General features: G+C 42.9%; 2 protein-coding genes across 2 annotated transcripts in view; both read left to right on the forward strand.

Moving 5' to 3' along the window:
- The window catches only part of LOC134823189 (polyunsaturated fatty acid 5-lipoxygenase-like), a 1185970-nt gene that overhangs the window by 946030 nt on the left and 223627 nt on the right, over nucleotides 1–16313 (forward strand). The window lies entirely within an intron of this gene.
- Nucleotides 11733–14237, forward strand: LOC134823433 (uncharacterized). The gene is made up of 5 exons (XM_063834892.1): nucleotides 11733–12023; nucleotides 12281–12538; nucleotides 12716–12890; nucleotides 13025–13215; nucleotides 13483–14237. Exons 1-5 carry the CDS (start codon nucleotides 11952–11954, stop codon nucleotides 13873–13875), a joined length of 1089 nt encoding a protein of 362 aa, XP_063690962.1. The 5' UTR covers nucleotides 11733–11951; the 3' UTR covers nucleotides 13876–14237.

Here is a 16313-nt window from a genome sequence, read left to right on the forward strand (position 1 = left end):
CCTCACAGATGCCTGGCGGTGCTGCAAGCACAAACTTTCTACGAAGTATCCCTGTCTGGGCTATCTCTCCCTCTCAGACAATTCTCTCAATTCTCTCTGCTGTAGCGAACGATTTCATTCTCGGTATCATTTTGCATTTGAGAACCGTTATTCCAACTGATATCATTTCCTTTTGTTCGCGAAAAGGAGACACTGGCAACGGTCCACTCTACCCAATTATGGGTTTTGGTAAAATATATAATAATAAGCTACAGCAGTACAACATGCAAGTTTAATTACTCATAATTAATGCACGTGCGACGAGCGGGCTACGGACATGACTTTAAATTTCTTATTACTTTATTATTATAGTCATAGAGAGATAAAAACAATGCATGTGCAAAGCGAGCATGTGTTGCAGACCTCTACGATCTGGAAGGGTCCATCAACAGTTATCACTGTAATCACTGCCTTGTGCCTAACTCAAGCTGTGGTGCGTGGGCAGCGCGGGATGATCTGTTATATAAACCCTTTGCGTGGCGGGTTTATGTTATTATAATCAGACAGGATCTCAACAGCTACTTGACTCTGATGGATACATTTACTTTCGGAAGAAGGACAAGGATTCAGCCCTCACAGATGCCTGGCGGTGCTGCAAGCACAAACTTTCTACGAAGTATCCCTGTCTGGGCTATCTCTCCCTCTCAGACAATTCTCTCAATTCTCTCTGCTGTAGCGAACGATTTCATTCTCGGTATCATTTTGCATTTGAGAACCGTTATTCCAACTGATATCATTTCCTTTTGTTCGCGAAAAGGAGACACTGGCAACGGTCCACTCTACCCAATTATGGGTTTTGGTAAAATATATAATAATAAGCTACAGCAGTACAACATGCAAGTTTAATTACTCATAATTAATGCACGTGCGACGAGCGGGCTACGGACATGACTTTAAATTTCTTATTACTTTATTATTATAGTCATAGAGAGATAAAAACAATGCATGTGCAAAGCGAGCATGTGTTGCAGACCTCTACGATCTGGAAGGGTCCATCAACAGTTATTACTGTAATCACTGCCTTGTGCCTAACTCAAGCTGTGGTGCGTGGGCAGCTGTTCTTAACTCTTAACTTAAGATCTTTTTTTTTATCTAGACACTTATTTTACTTCGGTGTATTCCAACAGCCACAATGTTACACAAGTGCAACCAGCCAATTACAGGAAGCCGAAGGATCTTTTTGGCCAGTGACGGTTAAGGTAGTGTGTACCATACTTTCTTCGTCCGAGACTTTGCTGCAATGTGCAGCTCCTCATTTAACCCTCACACCCGATTTCTCGAGTATTCGGCTGAGTAGACCGGGGGGCTGCATAGACCACTCATGATCCTTAGCTGAACGTCGACGACGCTCACCCCACGACCAGGCAGTCAGTGGGTTTCGAACTCGCAACCTAACGATTGTAAGACAGGCGTTCTAACCAACTGCGCTACCTGGCCGCTAAAACCCTTAGGAAATTCATTCGCCAATAATAAATTATGTGTAGGCCGTGAATGAATGGGAAAAGCGAGCGAGCAATGTTAGTCCGCTAATTAATAATAACAGTGATTATACTTAATACTTATACATATCTTCAGTAATAACCTCAATAAATCTGTGTGTGTGTGTGTGGGAAATTTACAATTAAATTCTACTGATGGATCACATTACTAATTATACGTCACTTATTGGTGACACTCGGCTAGTATATATGAAACATTTGTCATGGAGTTGTGGAGGGAGTTATGTGCCTCGCCGGGCTAAAGTAGTGGATGACCTTGCTGTACGGCAAGTTAAACAAGGATCTGAAACTACTAGGTTCCGTACAGACTCAACTCTGCACCCGTGTCAATATGTTCATTATATGCAAGCCTCTTGATTTATAATCACCGAGTCTAGTAATTGTTTAAGAGAGTTCTCTGGCAGTTACGAAACTCGAGAGACTGTGGGATACTGAAGGGAAAGGAAGCAGTTCTAACGAGCTCTTCTCAAACACAAGGATATAACTTGTGAACTCGGCTAGTATATATGAAACATTTGTCATGGAGTTGTGGAGGGAGTTATGTGCCTCGCCGGGCTAAAGTAGTGGATGACCTTGCTGTACGGCAAGTTAAACAAGGATCTGAAACTACTAGGTTCCGTACAGACTCAACTCTGCACCCGTGTCAATATGTTCATTATATGCAAGCCTCTTGATTTATAATCACCGAGTCTAGTAATTGTTTAAGAGAGTTCTCTGGCAGTTACGAAACTCGAGAGACTGTGGGATACTGAAGGGAAAGGAAGCAGTTCTAACGAGCTCTTCTCAAACACATGGATATAACTTGTGAACTCGGCTAGTATATATGAAACATTTGTCATGGAGTTGTGGAGGGAGTTATGTGCCTCGCCGGGCTAAAGTAGTGGATGACCTTGCTGTACGGCAAGTTAAACAAGGATCTGAAACTACTAGGTTCCGTACAGACTCAACTCTGCACCCGTGTCAATATGTTCATTATATGCAAGCCTCTTGATTTATGATCTGATCACCGAGGGACCCCTAATAATTGGGGGTTCCCTAAGTCGTGCAGCCCAATTGCGCTCAAGGGGTCTGATAGGATATGCCAGTTGCATATCATTTCTGATAATAACTTGTTTACTCTGATCTTGTTACTTCTTGTTTAATCTGGTTACAACGTACTGCTTGTTGATTTGATATTTGACCTATGTGAATATCTACTGCTAGGCCTAAACAGGAAACATCATCGGTGTGGTTGTATTAATTTGCAGAACTTATCGTGTAATTACAAACTATGGCTTAGTAGGATTAATATCATAGTTGATAATGACAAAAGCCCAATAATAAGGATAAATTAAAATTTTCCGGCAAGATCCGGCAGCCTTATACCGGTTCCGGTCCGGCAAAATCCGGCTAACCGGATAATAGATTGATATCCGGTAAAATCCGGTCCGGCAGCCAAAAGCCCATTCCGGTCGGTCCCTACTGTATATCGTGTAATATTTGTTGATATTCGGTTACTAATTCATATCATCATATCATATCATTATGGAACATGCTCATGGGAATTAAATTATTGGGGGGGGGGGGGGGGGGGGGGGGTGTCACGTCCGTCTATGTCCGCCTATGTCCTGTCCTTTTTGGATTCTATGAGACAACGGACGTGTTTTTTGGGACATTGGCGGACACGGACGGACATTGGCGGACTCGGACGGACATTTGCGGACCCGGACGGACATTGGCGGACTCGGACGGACATTGGTCGACATTAGCGGACATTGGTGGACATTAGCAGACAAACATTTTGAGAATTTTTCGCAACTTCTATATATTATAATTTTGTACAAAACAAACGACTTATTAATCACACTAAAGCTATTAATAGCTTTAACTTATTATATCAAATTATATAGGGACCCAGGAAAAGGACCCAGGAGGAGGAGGAGGAGGACTGGGGAGGAGGAGGACTGGGGAGCAGGAGGACTGTAGAGGACTGATGAGGAGGACTGAGGACGAGGAGGAGGAGTAGGAGGAGGACTGAGGAGGGGAGGAGGAAGAGGACTGGGGAGGATCAGGAAGACCCAGGAGGAGGACCCAGGAGGAGGAGGAGGAGGACTGAGGAGGATGACTCAGGAGGAGGAGGAATCAGGAGGAGGACTGAGGAGGACTGAGAAGGAGGAGGACTGAAGAGTACTGAGGAGGATGGCTAAGGAGGATGACTGAGGAGGATGACTGAGGAGGATGACTGAGGAGGATGACTGAGGATGACTGAGAGGGAGGAGGAGGATTAGGAAGACCCAGGAGGAGGAGGAGGAGGAGGACCCAGAAGGATGACCTAGGAGGAGCTGAGGAGGAGGAGAACTGAGGAGGATGACTCAGGAGGAGGAGGACTCAGGAGGAGGAGGACTCAGGAGGAGGACTGAGGAGGACTGAGAAGGAGGAGGACTGAGGAAGATGGGTGAGGAGGATGGCTGATGAGGATGACTGAGAGGGAGGAGGAGGAGGAAGAGGAGGAAGAGGACTGAGGAGGAGGAGGAGAAGGACTGAGGAGGAGAAGGAGGACCCAGGAGGAGGAGGACCCAGGAGGAGGAGGACCCAGGAGGAGGACCCAGGAAAAGGCCCCAGGAGGAGGAGGAGGACTGGGGAGGAGGAGGACTGTTGAGGACGGAGGAGGAGTAGAAGGAGGACTGAGGAGGGGAGGAGGAAGAGGACTGGGGAGGATCAGGAAGACCCAGGAGGAGGACCCAGGAGGAGGAGGAGGAGGAGGACCCAGGAGGAGGAGGAGGACTGAGGAGGAGGACTGACGATGACTGAGAAGGAGGAGGACTGAGGAGTACTGAGGAGGATGGCTGAGGAGGATGGCTGAGGAGGATGGCTGAGGAGGATGACTGAGAGGGAGGAGGAGGAGGACTCAGGAGGAGGACTCAGGAGGAAGAGGAGGAGGAGGACTCAGGAGGAGGACTTAGGAGAAATGAGGAGGAGGATGAGGATGGCTGAGGAGGATGGCTGAGGAGGATGGCTGAGGAGGATGACTGAGAGGGAGGAGGAGGAGGACTCAGGAGGAGGACTCAGGAGGAAGAGGAGGAGGAGGAGGACTCAGGAGGAAGACTTAGGAGAAGTGAGGAGGAGAATGAGGATCAGGAGGAGGACTGAATAGGAGGAGGAGAAGGAGGGGGACTGGGAGAGGACTGAGGAGGAGGAGGACTGATGAGAAGGATGAGGAGGAGGACTGAGGAGGAGGACTGAGGACCGAGGAGGAAGAGGAGGAGGATGAAGAAGAGGAGGAGGACCCAGGAGGAGGAGGACTGAGGAGGAGGACTGAGGAGGATGACTGAGGAGGAGGAGTAGGAGGAGGAGAACTGAATAGGAGGAGGAGGGGGGACTGGGGGAGGACTGAGGAGGAGGATGGAGGACTGAGGAGAAGGATGAGGAGGAGGACTGAGGAGGACTGAGGACTGAGGAGGAAGAGGAGGAGGATGAAGAGGAGGAAGAGGACCCAGGAGGAGGACCCAGGAGGAGGACTCAGGAGAAGGAGGAGAACTGGGGAGGAGGAGGACTGTTGAGGACTGATGAGGAGGACTGAGGACGAGGAGGAGGAGTAGGAGGAGGACTGAGGAGGGGAGGAGGAAGAGGACTGAGGAAGATCAGGAAGACCCAGGAGGAGGAGGAGGAAGAGTAGGAGGAGGAAGCATCTAAATGTTATTTCCATTTTTGTCCGTTTTTGTCCATTTTTGTCCGTCTTTGTCCGCTCTATTTTTTGTCCGTTTTGAAAATATAGGGTACCGAACGGACAAAAAACATGATCCCCCCTATAACAGCAAAAATTTAACATTTTATTTAGCAATTTAGGTGTCCATTAATGTCCGTCTATGTCCGTCTATGTCCGCCTATGTCCGCCTATGTCCGTCTATGTCCGCCTATGTCCGCCTATGTCCGCCTATGTCCGCCTATGTCCGCCTATGTCCGCCTATGTCCTGTCCTTTATGGATTCTATGAGACAAGCGGACATAGACGGACGTGACACCCCCCCCCCCCCCCCCCCCCCCCCCCCCCCCATTATTATATTCGCTCTTGTTTCTCTTTCGACATAGATGTGACAAAGTTAAATTCTAATGATTTTTTAAATTTTTATTTTAAGAACACTCTTGCACATTATTTATTTATTTATTTCTCTATTGATGTATAGTCAAAACGTGACTGTTAGAGCTCTCATTGGCAAACTTATGTTTAATCCTGTTTAATCCTGTTCAATATGATGTTTGCCTCTAAAATGGTATAAGATTAATATTATTTAATCGCAAAATTAATCGTAAAATGGTGATTCATTTATTTCTTTATTGATGTATAGTAACAACGTGACTGTTATATAACCTGATCCCAAGATAGATCATAACAATGCGATTAATGCACAGTTGGCTAGGATTAAATTCGAAACTCGCTTCATCCAATATTTAACCTAAAATATATCACCAAGTGAAGAAAGATTTAGCATTCGAAGAAATCAAACATTCCAATGGGAATAATGACTCTCCAGAGAGGATTATTCTTTGTTGTTCTGCTTGGAACTACTCTCTGTGCTGGTAAGCTTGAAATCAATGACCATTAAAAAACCAATAGATAAATAACACATCACAGTGCTGGCAAGCACGAGCGGTGTCTTTATTGGGGGTATACTATGTACCCCCTTTACTATTGTACCCCCTTTACTATTATACCCCCTTTACTATTATAACCCCTTTGGTACTCGTCGGAAGCCTCTTTCGTGCACGCGAAGCGTGCACTCCGGCCGGAGGCGGCGGCCTTCGGCCGCCGCCTCCGGCAGGAGTTTTTCAGGCATTAAGACTCATAGGAAGTCGTTCAGCAGATTTATTTTTAGTTCAAAACATTCTAATTTGATGTCAAAGATGACAGGAATAAAAAATAGTTATGTTGAGATTTTTAAGAAATTTGCATAAAATACTCGCCAGCACTGTTATACGAAATTCGGTAAAAAACCCAAAATCGCCATATTCAGGTGCCTTAAAAACCATGTTAAAATTGAGTTAGAGATCTGAAATTTTTCAGGGCGTCTAGACGTTGACCAAATCGACTGCAAAAAAAGTTTCAGGTTTCAGGAGCATCGGGAAATGGGTTTTCTAGAACCCCTGTTTTACGATAGATTGTCGTGATATATACATACATATATATATAATTCGAACAATTGAAACAAATCAAATTGGCGGGCAAACGATCCGTTTCATGATATGTATAAAAACAATACCAATCATCAGTGCCAAATAGAATAATGAATTGTAGCGCTATGACATGTTGCTCCTTTATAAAATAATTTTTATCGATCATGAAACATTTTCAAAATTATCAAAATTTACGAAATTTCCAAAAAAACAGTTTATTGTGTCCGTCCCAATTTTAAAATTGTCTATGAAGTAAGGTAGTAAGATATCTTTGGCTTTTAAAGTTGTAAACTGCGTTGGCCTTCGTGTAGTGGTAGAGGAAAATTCTTTACTGAGTTCCGTGAAGCTGGTAGAATTAGGATCCGTATTTGAGAGTTAATTGTTGATTCTGGTTATCAAACGAGAGTGCTCAACAACGACGAGTCGAAGGAGCATAACTAATAAATAGTTGTTGTTTGGTTTCCCAAAGAGAGTGCTCGACTGCAGTTAAGCAGGAGCATTATAATTCGAACAATTGAAACAAATCAAATTGGCGGGCAAACGATCCGTTTCATGATATGTATAAAAACAATACCAATCATCAGTGCCAAATAGAATAATGAATTGTAGCGCTATGACATGTTGCTCCTTTATAAAATAATTTTTATCGATCATGAAACATTTTCAAAATTATCAAAATTTACGAAATTTCCAAAAAAACAGTTTATTGTGTCCGTCCCAATTTTAAAATTGTCTATGAAGTAAAGTAGTAAGATATCTTTGGCTTTTAAAGTTGTAAACTGCGTTGGCCTTCGTGTAGTGGTAGAGGAAAATTCTTTACTGAGTTCTGTGAAGCTGGTAGAATTTGGTACCAAGCTTGACCCTGACCCTGACCCTGACCCTGACCCTGACCCTGACCCTGACCCTGACCCTGACCCTGACCCTGACCCTGACCCTGACCCTGACCCTGACCCTGACCCTGACCCTGACCCTGACCCTGACCCTGACCCTGACCCTGACCCTGACCCTGACCCTGACCCTGACCCTGACCCTGACCCTGACCCTGACCCTGACCCTGACCCTGACCCTGACCCTGACCCTGACCCTGACCCTGACCCTGACCCTGACCCTGACCCTGACCCTGACCCTGACCCTGACCCTGACCCTGACCCTGACCCTGACCCTGACCCTGACCCTGACCCTGACCCTGACCCTGACCCTGACCCTGACCCTGACCCTGACCCTGACCCTGACCCTGACCCTGACCCTGACCCTGACCCTGACCCTGACCCTGACCCTGACCCTGACCCTGACCCTGACCCTGACCCTGACCCTGACCCTGACCCTGACCCTGACCCTGACCCTGACCCTGACCCTGACCCTGACCCTGACCCTGACCCTGACCCTGACCCTGACCCTGACCCTGACCCTGACCCTGACCCTGACCCTGACCCTGACCCTGACCCTGACCCTGACCAGTAGAGTGGCGGGTTTTTTTTCGATTTTGTTGAGGAAAATACTGTTGTAATGCTTATTTAATAAAAATAAGGATGGTTGAAGTTTTACCGAAAATGGACTTGACCCATCAACGAAAATCGCTAATAAAAAACTAACAAATTACAACAATCCAGTGTGTTAGGGAGCCGCTCAAACTGTTTACTAATTGATCTTCCAAGCCTAAGGGGCGCCCTGTTGTTCCCGTGATCATGTATGCAAAAATGTACGACCGAGGTCACGTAATGAAGCCCCTAACTGAACTGCGGGCCTAATTGCCTGTTTTCGATTTAATGAGGTTTACACAACTTTCGAGCAGCTATGTTGAGATAAATGGTGATCGGTTTACTATATGTTATATCATACACTACACATTTAAAGTTAAACATCTGTCAGCCCTTATCCTGTTAGAATTATGTGGAGGATATATCAAATGCGAGAATGCCAAAAGTTTACGACGAGAAAGATTGTACAACTATATGATAAGATGTTGGTAATGAGTAATTTAATTATGTAATATATAAAGCCGATAATATTTATATCAATAATCGATACAAGCCGATATAAGCTTATTGGGCGGCGCTCAGCCTGTTATTCTGCCTAATCTCTATTTATGAACATTATATTTATAGCCTGAGCCCCCGGTAAACACAAGCCGATACAAGCAAATAATTTATAAATGATACAAGCCGAGTAATTAATACAAGCCGAGTTCGATTATTGCAGTTATTTCACGACACGTGTCAGCACTCAGCTATCAGTTTGCTAGCTTACAGTGGCCATGATCTATCCTATAGTGATAATGACCACAGTCCTCTGCGAAGGAGGAGAACCTGAAAATACGATCGTTGGGTTGAGTTGTCGTATTTCCGATTTCGGTGCAGTTGTGATCAGGAGGTGACCGGGATTCCGGTTCCGGGAATCCCGGTACCGGGATTGGCAATTTTGAGCTATCCCGGTCCTGGTCCCGGTCAAATGCTGATTTATTTATTTATGATCCCGGTCCCGGTTAATTCGGGATTCTTGGTCCCGGTCCCGGTCCCGGTCAATCACTCAAATTTGCAGGGATTTTGACCGGGATCTTTTACATAATTTCATTCACTGTGATTTTAAGTTTTTCCTTTCATTCATTGTGAATTTCATCTTTAAACATCCTCTGAGCCAAACACAACAATGTTTAAAATTGCTAAACAAGTTTTAGTAATAAATTATGATCATGAATTAACCAGTAATCGACCGGAATTCCCGGTACCGAGAATCCCGGTACCGGGATTGGCAATTTTGAGCTATCCCGGTCCCGGTCCCGGTCCAGGTCCCGGTCCCGGTCCCGGTCCCGGTCCCGGTATATTGATAATCTCAGCGGATCTCAGTCCTGGTCCCAGTCCCGGTCAAGTCACATTTTGTATCCCGGTCCCGGTCAGGCCTGAAATCATGTCCCGGTGACCTCCTGGTTGTGATTTGGCCTGGGTTCAGTTGTCGTTTTGGGATTTGAGATGATTGGTCACCCAATTAAGCTGTTAACTGCATAGGACTAGGAACTAGGTTCAATTGGGTTTAGTTGTCGGTCATCCATTTATTCACCCAAGAGGATGGTGTATTTCCGTAACTTGTGGTCACTTGAACAAATATTTTCGAAACAAGTTGAACTGAAATTGCCCCGAAGCTTATTAGACATCATTATAGACATTATGACTCATGAGGTATTGTATTGTATCAGATGCCATCGTTATTATAATTACCAAAACTCATGAGGCAACAGTGCTCAATTATAGACACTTTTAACAATAGAAACGTTTAACACATGGTACAAGGTAAATACTTAAATACTTAGTAACTGCCACCGAAGTTCCAATGTTCTGGAACAAAATTGGGTTTATGTGCACAAAATCCACACCTCCCCATGCACAGCCACAATTAACCTCAATATTCAATAATCATATAAAAACATCGTGGATAGTATTTTTACCAATTTTATGAATTTGCGAGCCATTTGCTCACCATGAAACTTGAAGATCTTGTAAAACCAGAACGTTTAACTTCCTCTTGTCGGCCAACTCTGCTGCGTCATGTGTTATCACATTTACTTTTTCTCGTTGAAGAAGCCAGCGTTGGTAAATGTAGAAAAAATTCGATTTTTGAGTTCTACCGTCCTGTTGCTGTCGACCTACTTGCCGTCTACGATGTCACAGAAAATTCCAAAGTTCATAGATTTGCACCTGATATTGCTAAGTAAGTTGCATATTTTTATAAAGAGTCTGGTGTCAATCTAAGCGAAGATTCGTCAAGCCAGCAAAGTTTTTCCGATCCTAGAGATGCCAAGGACGTTGATTTTAAACCAGCAAAAGTCACAGTGTCGACGTATCTAGATTGCAATCTTGATGGCATGGCTGGTGAAATAGCTAGGGCTGATACTGGTAAGGAAACTCAGGCCCGACTCCTCACCAGTTTCTGCGAGGAACTTTTCAAAAATGGAAAGCTAAAACAACGGTATGTAGTACCGAGGTCCAAGCTAGAAAGCACAATCAAGCGGGATGGCGTGAAGAGAATCGATGAGCTATCTAATCGGAAACCCGTGGGTTAGTTTACTTGTTAATGTTATCTAAATATGATACTTCACTTTAAAGTAATATACGATTCTTAACGTATGATATATTTTACATTATTTCCTAAAAATAAATATTTACAAAAACCATATTTAATCGTGGGTGGCGTCGTCTGCTGAAAATTTGAGGATAACACTAATAATTTCAGCAATATTCTTTGATGCTAAAGATGACAGGGACACAGTGATCTGTGAGCGTTCAAAGGACGGTGTTTTACGACAAGTTAAGAAGACAGTTTCACATTACTCAGTGGTCGAACAGCCCGGTGACTCTCCTCTTGGATTCTTTGTACCAGAGGCGTCGACTGGTAAATGATTAAAAAATTTGAATACCGCGAATTATAACATTGGTAGTCGTGTATCGAAATAAAATAGTTCGTTCTAATTGTGCCATCGTATATTTTACTTTAAACAGGAGTATTTGCAATTTTTATGATATAAAAAGCTGATCGCAGCTGCATTTGATTAAACAAAAACGTCCAATTCAGGAGTCGGAATAGCAGTCGGATTACTTGAATATGCTAAACAGCGTGGTATTGATCTAACATACTGGTCTACTATTGGCGGTGACAACACCAATGTTAACTCTGGTTATAAAGTAAGTTCGTTGCGAAGATCTCTATATTAATAATATATGATTTGTAATCTATATTCCCTCATACTATTCGTCCCCACCAACGGTACTTTGACCCTCGAAAATAAAATGTGTAGGTCTAGTATATAAAAACCGAAGGTTTGTCATTTTCGGCAACAAATAATTATACACGTTTTCTATTATAATAAAATAGTTTGATGATTGATGATACAAATTTACAACGCAAGGAGGAGCGTTCCGAGAACTGGAAATGATGCTGAAACGAGAATTACAGAGATCACTTTGTCTATTGCACCAGGTTGAGCTACCATTACGGAAACTATTTGTATTCTATGGTGGGACTTTCACGGGTAATTGAACAAAAATGTTTTTATTTGTCTAAATCAGCGATAACAAAATAATAATAATGCAATTCTCCGAGCCACTTAATAATTTTCAGTGTTCAGATGAACAAAGAAACTCAAGCAGCCTCTCACTTTTTAATTAATGTAAAACCTTGATTTACTGCGGAAATAACCGTAGTGAATCGGGATTTGTAACATTATTTATTCGCAGCTCCTGGTTCGTTTGGAGGACCGATCGGAGACCTTATAATGTCTGACAATCTTCCTGAAGTAACTACGTACAAAAAGATAAGCTGCAATTTTCCACGCATCCCTGAAGAGGTACGGTTAGAAATTATCATATTGTACGTTTTAACCGATAAACAGATGTAAGATTCTTATGCATGTTTGTTAATGTTAGGATAAAGATTACAGCTGTTCAAAACAAAGAACTATTAGGTGCTTAAAACCGTTCGCACAATTAACTCCGAAGCATCTTACGAGGCATTGTAGGTAATCATTGTACTTTCCAAAACATAACATAGGTATAAGTAAGAAGATACTTTAATGATGATGATAGACATATTAATTTCTTTCAGGTGCTCAATAAAATGTCCAACGATAGTGTACTCATGTACAAGTATTGTATAGCTATTGACACTGGCCGGCCTTTCCGATTTGTTAACGGGAAAATTGACAGATTTGTCAACAACAAAATCGGAAACTGCTCAACTGCGAGATGGATTACCCTGGGAACCAGGATACTCCGTCTCTACATGACCAGTTCCTCCTATAACTCCCATTGCGCAGAGATTTTGGAAAGGATGGCGAATTTCATCGTCCATGTATATTATAAGGTGAGACTAGGTATAGGGTACACTAATTTTTTGCACTCTCTTGATGAATTTCTGAACATTTCTAATTACTATTAGCCTAATTATACCTAGTTAATATTGCACAATCCTGCAGTGTTTATAATTATAATATTAACAGTGCGAAAAATTATCATTAGATTATTAATATTATGCGTTCAGGTATTTGCCAATATAAAGCTAAAGCCCAAGTTGACAGATGCAGCCGTGCATATATTTGACGAAATAAGGTTAGCAAGGGAGAACTGTCAACCGGAGGAGAAGAAAATCGTATATGAATCGATTCAGCAAAACGCTTTCATGGCCCATCCTGAGAGCGTCATCTTGGCGATGCTAGGTTAGTTTGATAGGCCAGTATATGAGTATAAATTAATCTGACCCTTCTGCTACATTGCGATATTTTTGCTAGACGTGCTTATTTTGTGTTAATATGATATAAACTATCATCGTTTTAACTTTCGGTTTCTTCAGCGGATGAGAAAGGAGTGATACGTCAGAGGGGTATCTCTATCGTGAAGTATATCCGTGCTTCAGAAGCCTACGACCGCTACATCGAAACAGAATCTGGGTCTCGACTACCCAAAAAGATAAGACAGTACATCTCACCTCAGATTAACTTTGATTGCAAAAGCTTTATCGATATGTTTGTGTCGGTTTACCAGGTAAATTTTGTCGGTTATATTGAGTTTAACAGTGAATAAATACAATTTATGATTTCTACTGTCCAAAAATTTCAAACTCCAAGTTAGCAAGTTGAATCAGATTTATAAATAGACTTTCTAGCGGAGGGTCTAAATTAATACACTGTTCTCTGAAAAGTCAAACTCATACCGATAAGGTTATGGAAACTGTCATGTGCTCATAATATGGCTCGTCCTACCGACAGCTAGAAAATAACTTTACAAGCTTTTCAAATTTTTCCACTTCAGGTAGTCAAAAAACCAGAGATACCACTCGATTCTCAAGGACGGTTCCTACCTTTGCGTCATGCTGACCGAAGCGTATCAATGATGAAACCCCCGAAACGGCTTATGTTTAAGACCAAGCTGGGATCCTGGGAGCCGATCACTGCCCCTCCTTTAATCAGACAACTAAGCTCTGTGGAGTTGGATGATATAATAAATACTCCACTAAGTTGTAGTATTCCCTGTCACACCCAGTCAGTGGAACACACGGTCGCTCTGGTCACAGGATCAACGAAGAGATATCGGTCGGAAGATACCCAACTTGCCAATATGCTGCAAACTGCAGCGGCCAGAAAGAATCTAAGTGGCCGAGTTACTCATAAAAGATTTTGTATGGACCCGGACCCTAGCAATTAAAGAATACAGATTTTATAACTTTAATTTTCCTATCTTCAAATTCAATTATTATTGTATCATCTCAAAATTTACGTTCACGCATTTTGGAGCAACTGAAATTGTTTTTTAATACTATCAATTGATTGCTAATATGAAATATTAATATCTTATATGTTATACTATTTAGCTGCAAACTTGTATATATCACCGGTAATTTCCGGTAATATCAATGCATCTAAAAGTACACTACCTTAGTATGATGTAGAAATGAAGAAGTTTGTCATTTTTAAATTTATTTCAAATTATGTGATAATTGATATTTAACAGTCATAAAAGATTTTTAATTGTTTCCAAAAAAATTATTGGGTTCTTTTGCGATGCCGATAGTCAAAACGCGACAACTAGCGCTGGATGGCGACAACTAGCGCTAGCCAGCGCTAGTTGTCGCTATCCAGAGATCCAGCGCTGGATAACGCTATCCAGCGCAAAATATAAATGTTCGATAATTGTCGCGTCGCTATCCAGCGCTAGTTGTCGCCATCCAGTGATCCAGCGCTAGTTGTCGCTATCCATCGCTAGTTGTCGCTGGCTATGCGACACTGTCGCACCCGATAGTTTGTGATAGCCAGCGCAACTGGCCATCGCAGAAAACAGTTCGATACGGATAACTAGCGCTGGCCAGCGAAAGCTAGCCTGAGCCAGCGCTAGTCAGCGCTAGCCAGCGCAAAATATAAAAAACTCATATTTGCGATATTACTCGTCAGCCAACGCTAGCTGACGATTGTAGGTTTATAATCTACCATGAGTACCAAGACGCACACAGAGCTGGAATTAAGGATTTGAACCGAATAATTTCAATTTTACGAGTATCACCCGTTAAGCTGACAAGTGATATCGCAAATATATTGCGCTGGTCAGCGTCAGCTGACGATTAATATTAATAATAATATCGTAAATATATATATTTGATTTTGGAATTGGGTAGATTTCGCCAGTCAGCACTAACCATACCAGCGCTAGCTATCGATTTATAATAGCTGTCCATTAATAGCATTGCAATTGACAGCTATTAGCTGACGAGTAATATCGCAACTATATTGCGCTGGCCAGCGCTTGCTGACGAATAATATCGCAAGTATATGATTTCGATACATTGCGCTGGCCAGCGCTAGCTGAAGCGTAATACTAATATCGCAGCCATTTTGCACTGGCCATCGATGGCTATCGCTTAGCGCTGGCCAGCGCTGGCCAGCGCTAGTTGTCGCTATTATATCCAGCGCTAGTTGTCGCGACAATTATCGAAAATTTATCAAACATTTATATTTTGCGCTGGATATAATAGCGACGCACACAGAGCTGGAATTAAGGATTTGAAACGAATAATTTCAATTTTACGAGTATCACCCGTTAAGCTGACAAGTGATATCGCAAAGCCAAATATATTGCGCTGGTCAGCGTCAGCTGACGATTAATATTAATAATAATATCGTAAATATATATATATTTGATTTTGGAATTGGGTAGATTTCGCCAGTCAGCACTAACCATACCAGCGCTAGCTATCGATTTATAATAGCTGTCCATTAATAGCATTGCAATTGACAGCTATTAGCTGACGAGTGTCGAGTAATATCGCAACTATATTGCGCTGGCCAGCGCTTGCTGACGAATAATATCGCAAGTATATGATTTCGATACATTGCGCTGGCCAGCGCTAGCTGAAGCGTAATACTAATATCGCAGCCATTTTGCGCTGGCCATCGATGGCTATCGCTTAGCGCTGGCCAGCACTGGCCAGCGCTGGCCAGCGCTAGTTGTCGCTACTATATCCAGCGCTAGTTGTCGCGACAATTATCGAAAATTTATCAAACATTTATATTTTGCGCTGGATATAATAGCGACAACTAGCGCTGGCCAGCGCTAATTGTCGCCATCCAGCGCTAGTTGTCGCTATCCAGCGCTAGTTGTCGCTATCCAGCGCTAGTGGTCGCTATCCAGCGATAGTTGTCGCCATACAGCGCTAGTTGTCGCTATCCAGCGCTAGTTGTCGCTATCCAGCGATAGTTGTCGCTATCCAGCGCTAGTTATCGAACTGTTTTCTGCGATGGCCAGTTGCGCTGGCCATCACAAACTATCGGGTGCGACAGTGTCGCATAGCCAGCGACAACTAGCGCTGGATAGCGACAACTAGCGCTGGATGGCGACAACTAGTATAGCGCTGGATAGCGACAACTAGCGCTGGATGGCGACAATTATCGAACATTTATATTTTGCGCCGGATAGCGTTATCGTTATAGTTGTCGCGTTTTGACTATATATATATATTATCAGCTTTATATATTATTTATGAATATGGATACATGACATAAAAGATTCGTTTTCACTTGTTTGCATGAAAAGCATTAATATAATTACATTTCTCATTACCAACATCTTATCATAGTTGTACAATCTTTCTC

The sequence above is a fragment of the Bolinopsis microptera genome, chromosome 11, assembly GCF_026151205.1.
Source record: "Bolinopsis microptera isolate Bmic1 chromosome 11, MBARI_Bmic_1.0, whole genome shotgun sequence".
In the NCBI taxonomy this organism is placed as follows: domain Eukaryota; kingdom Metazoa; phylum Ctenophora; class Tentaculata; order Lobata; family Bolinopsidae; genus Bolinopsis; species Bolinopsis microptera.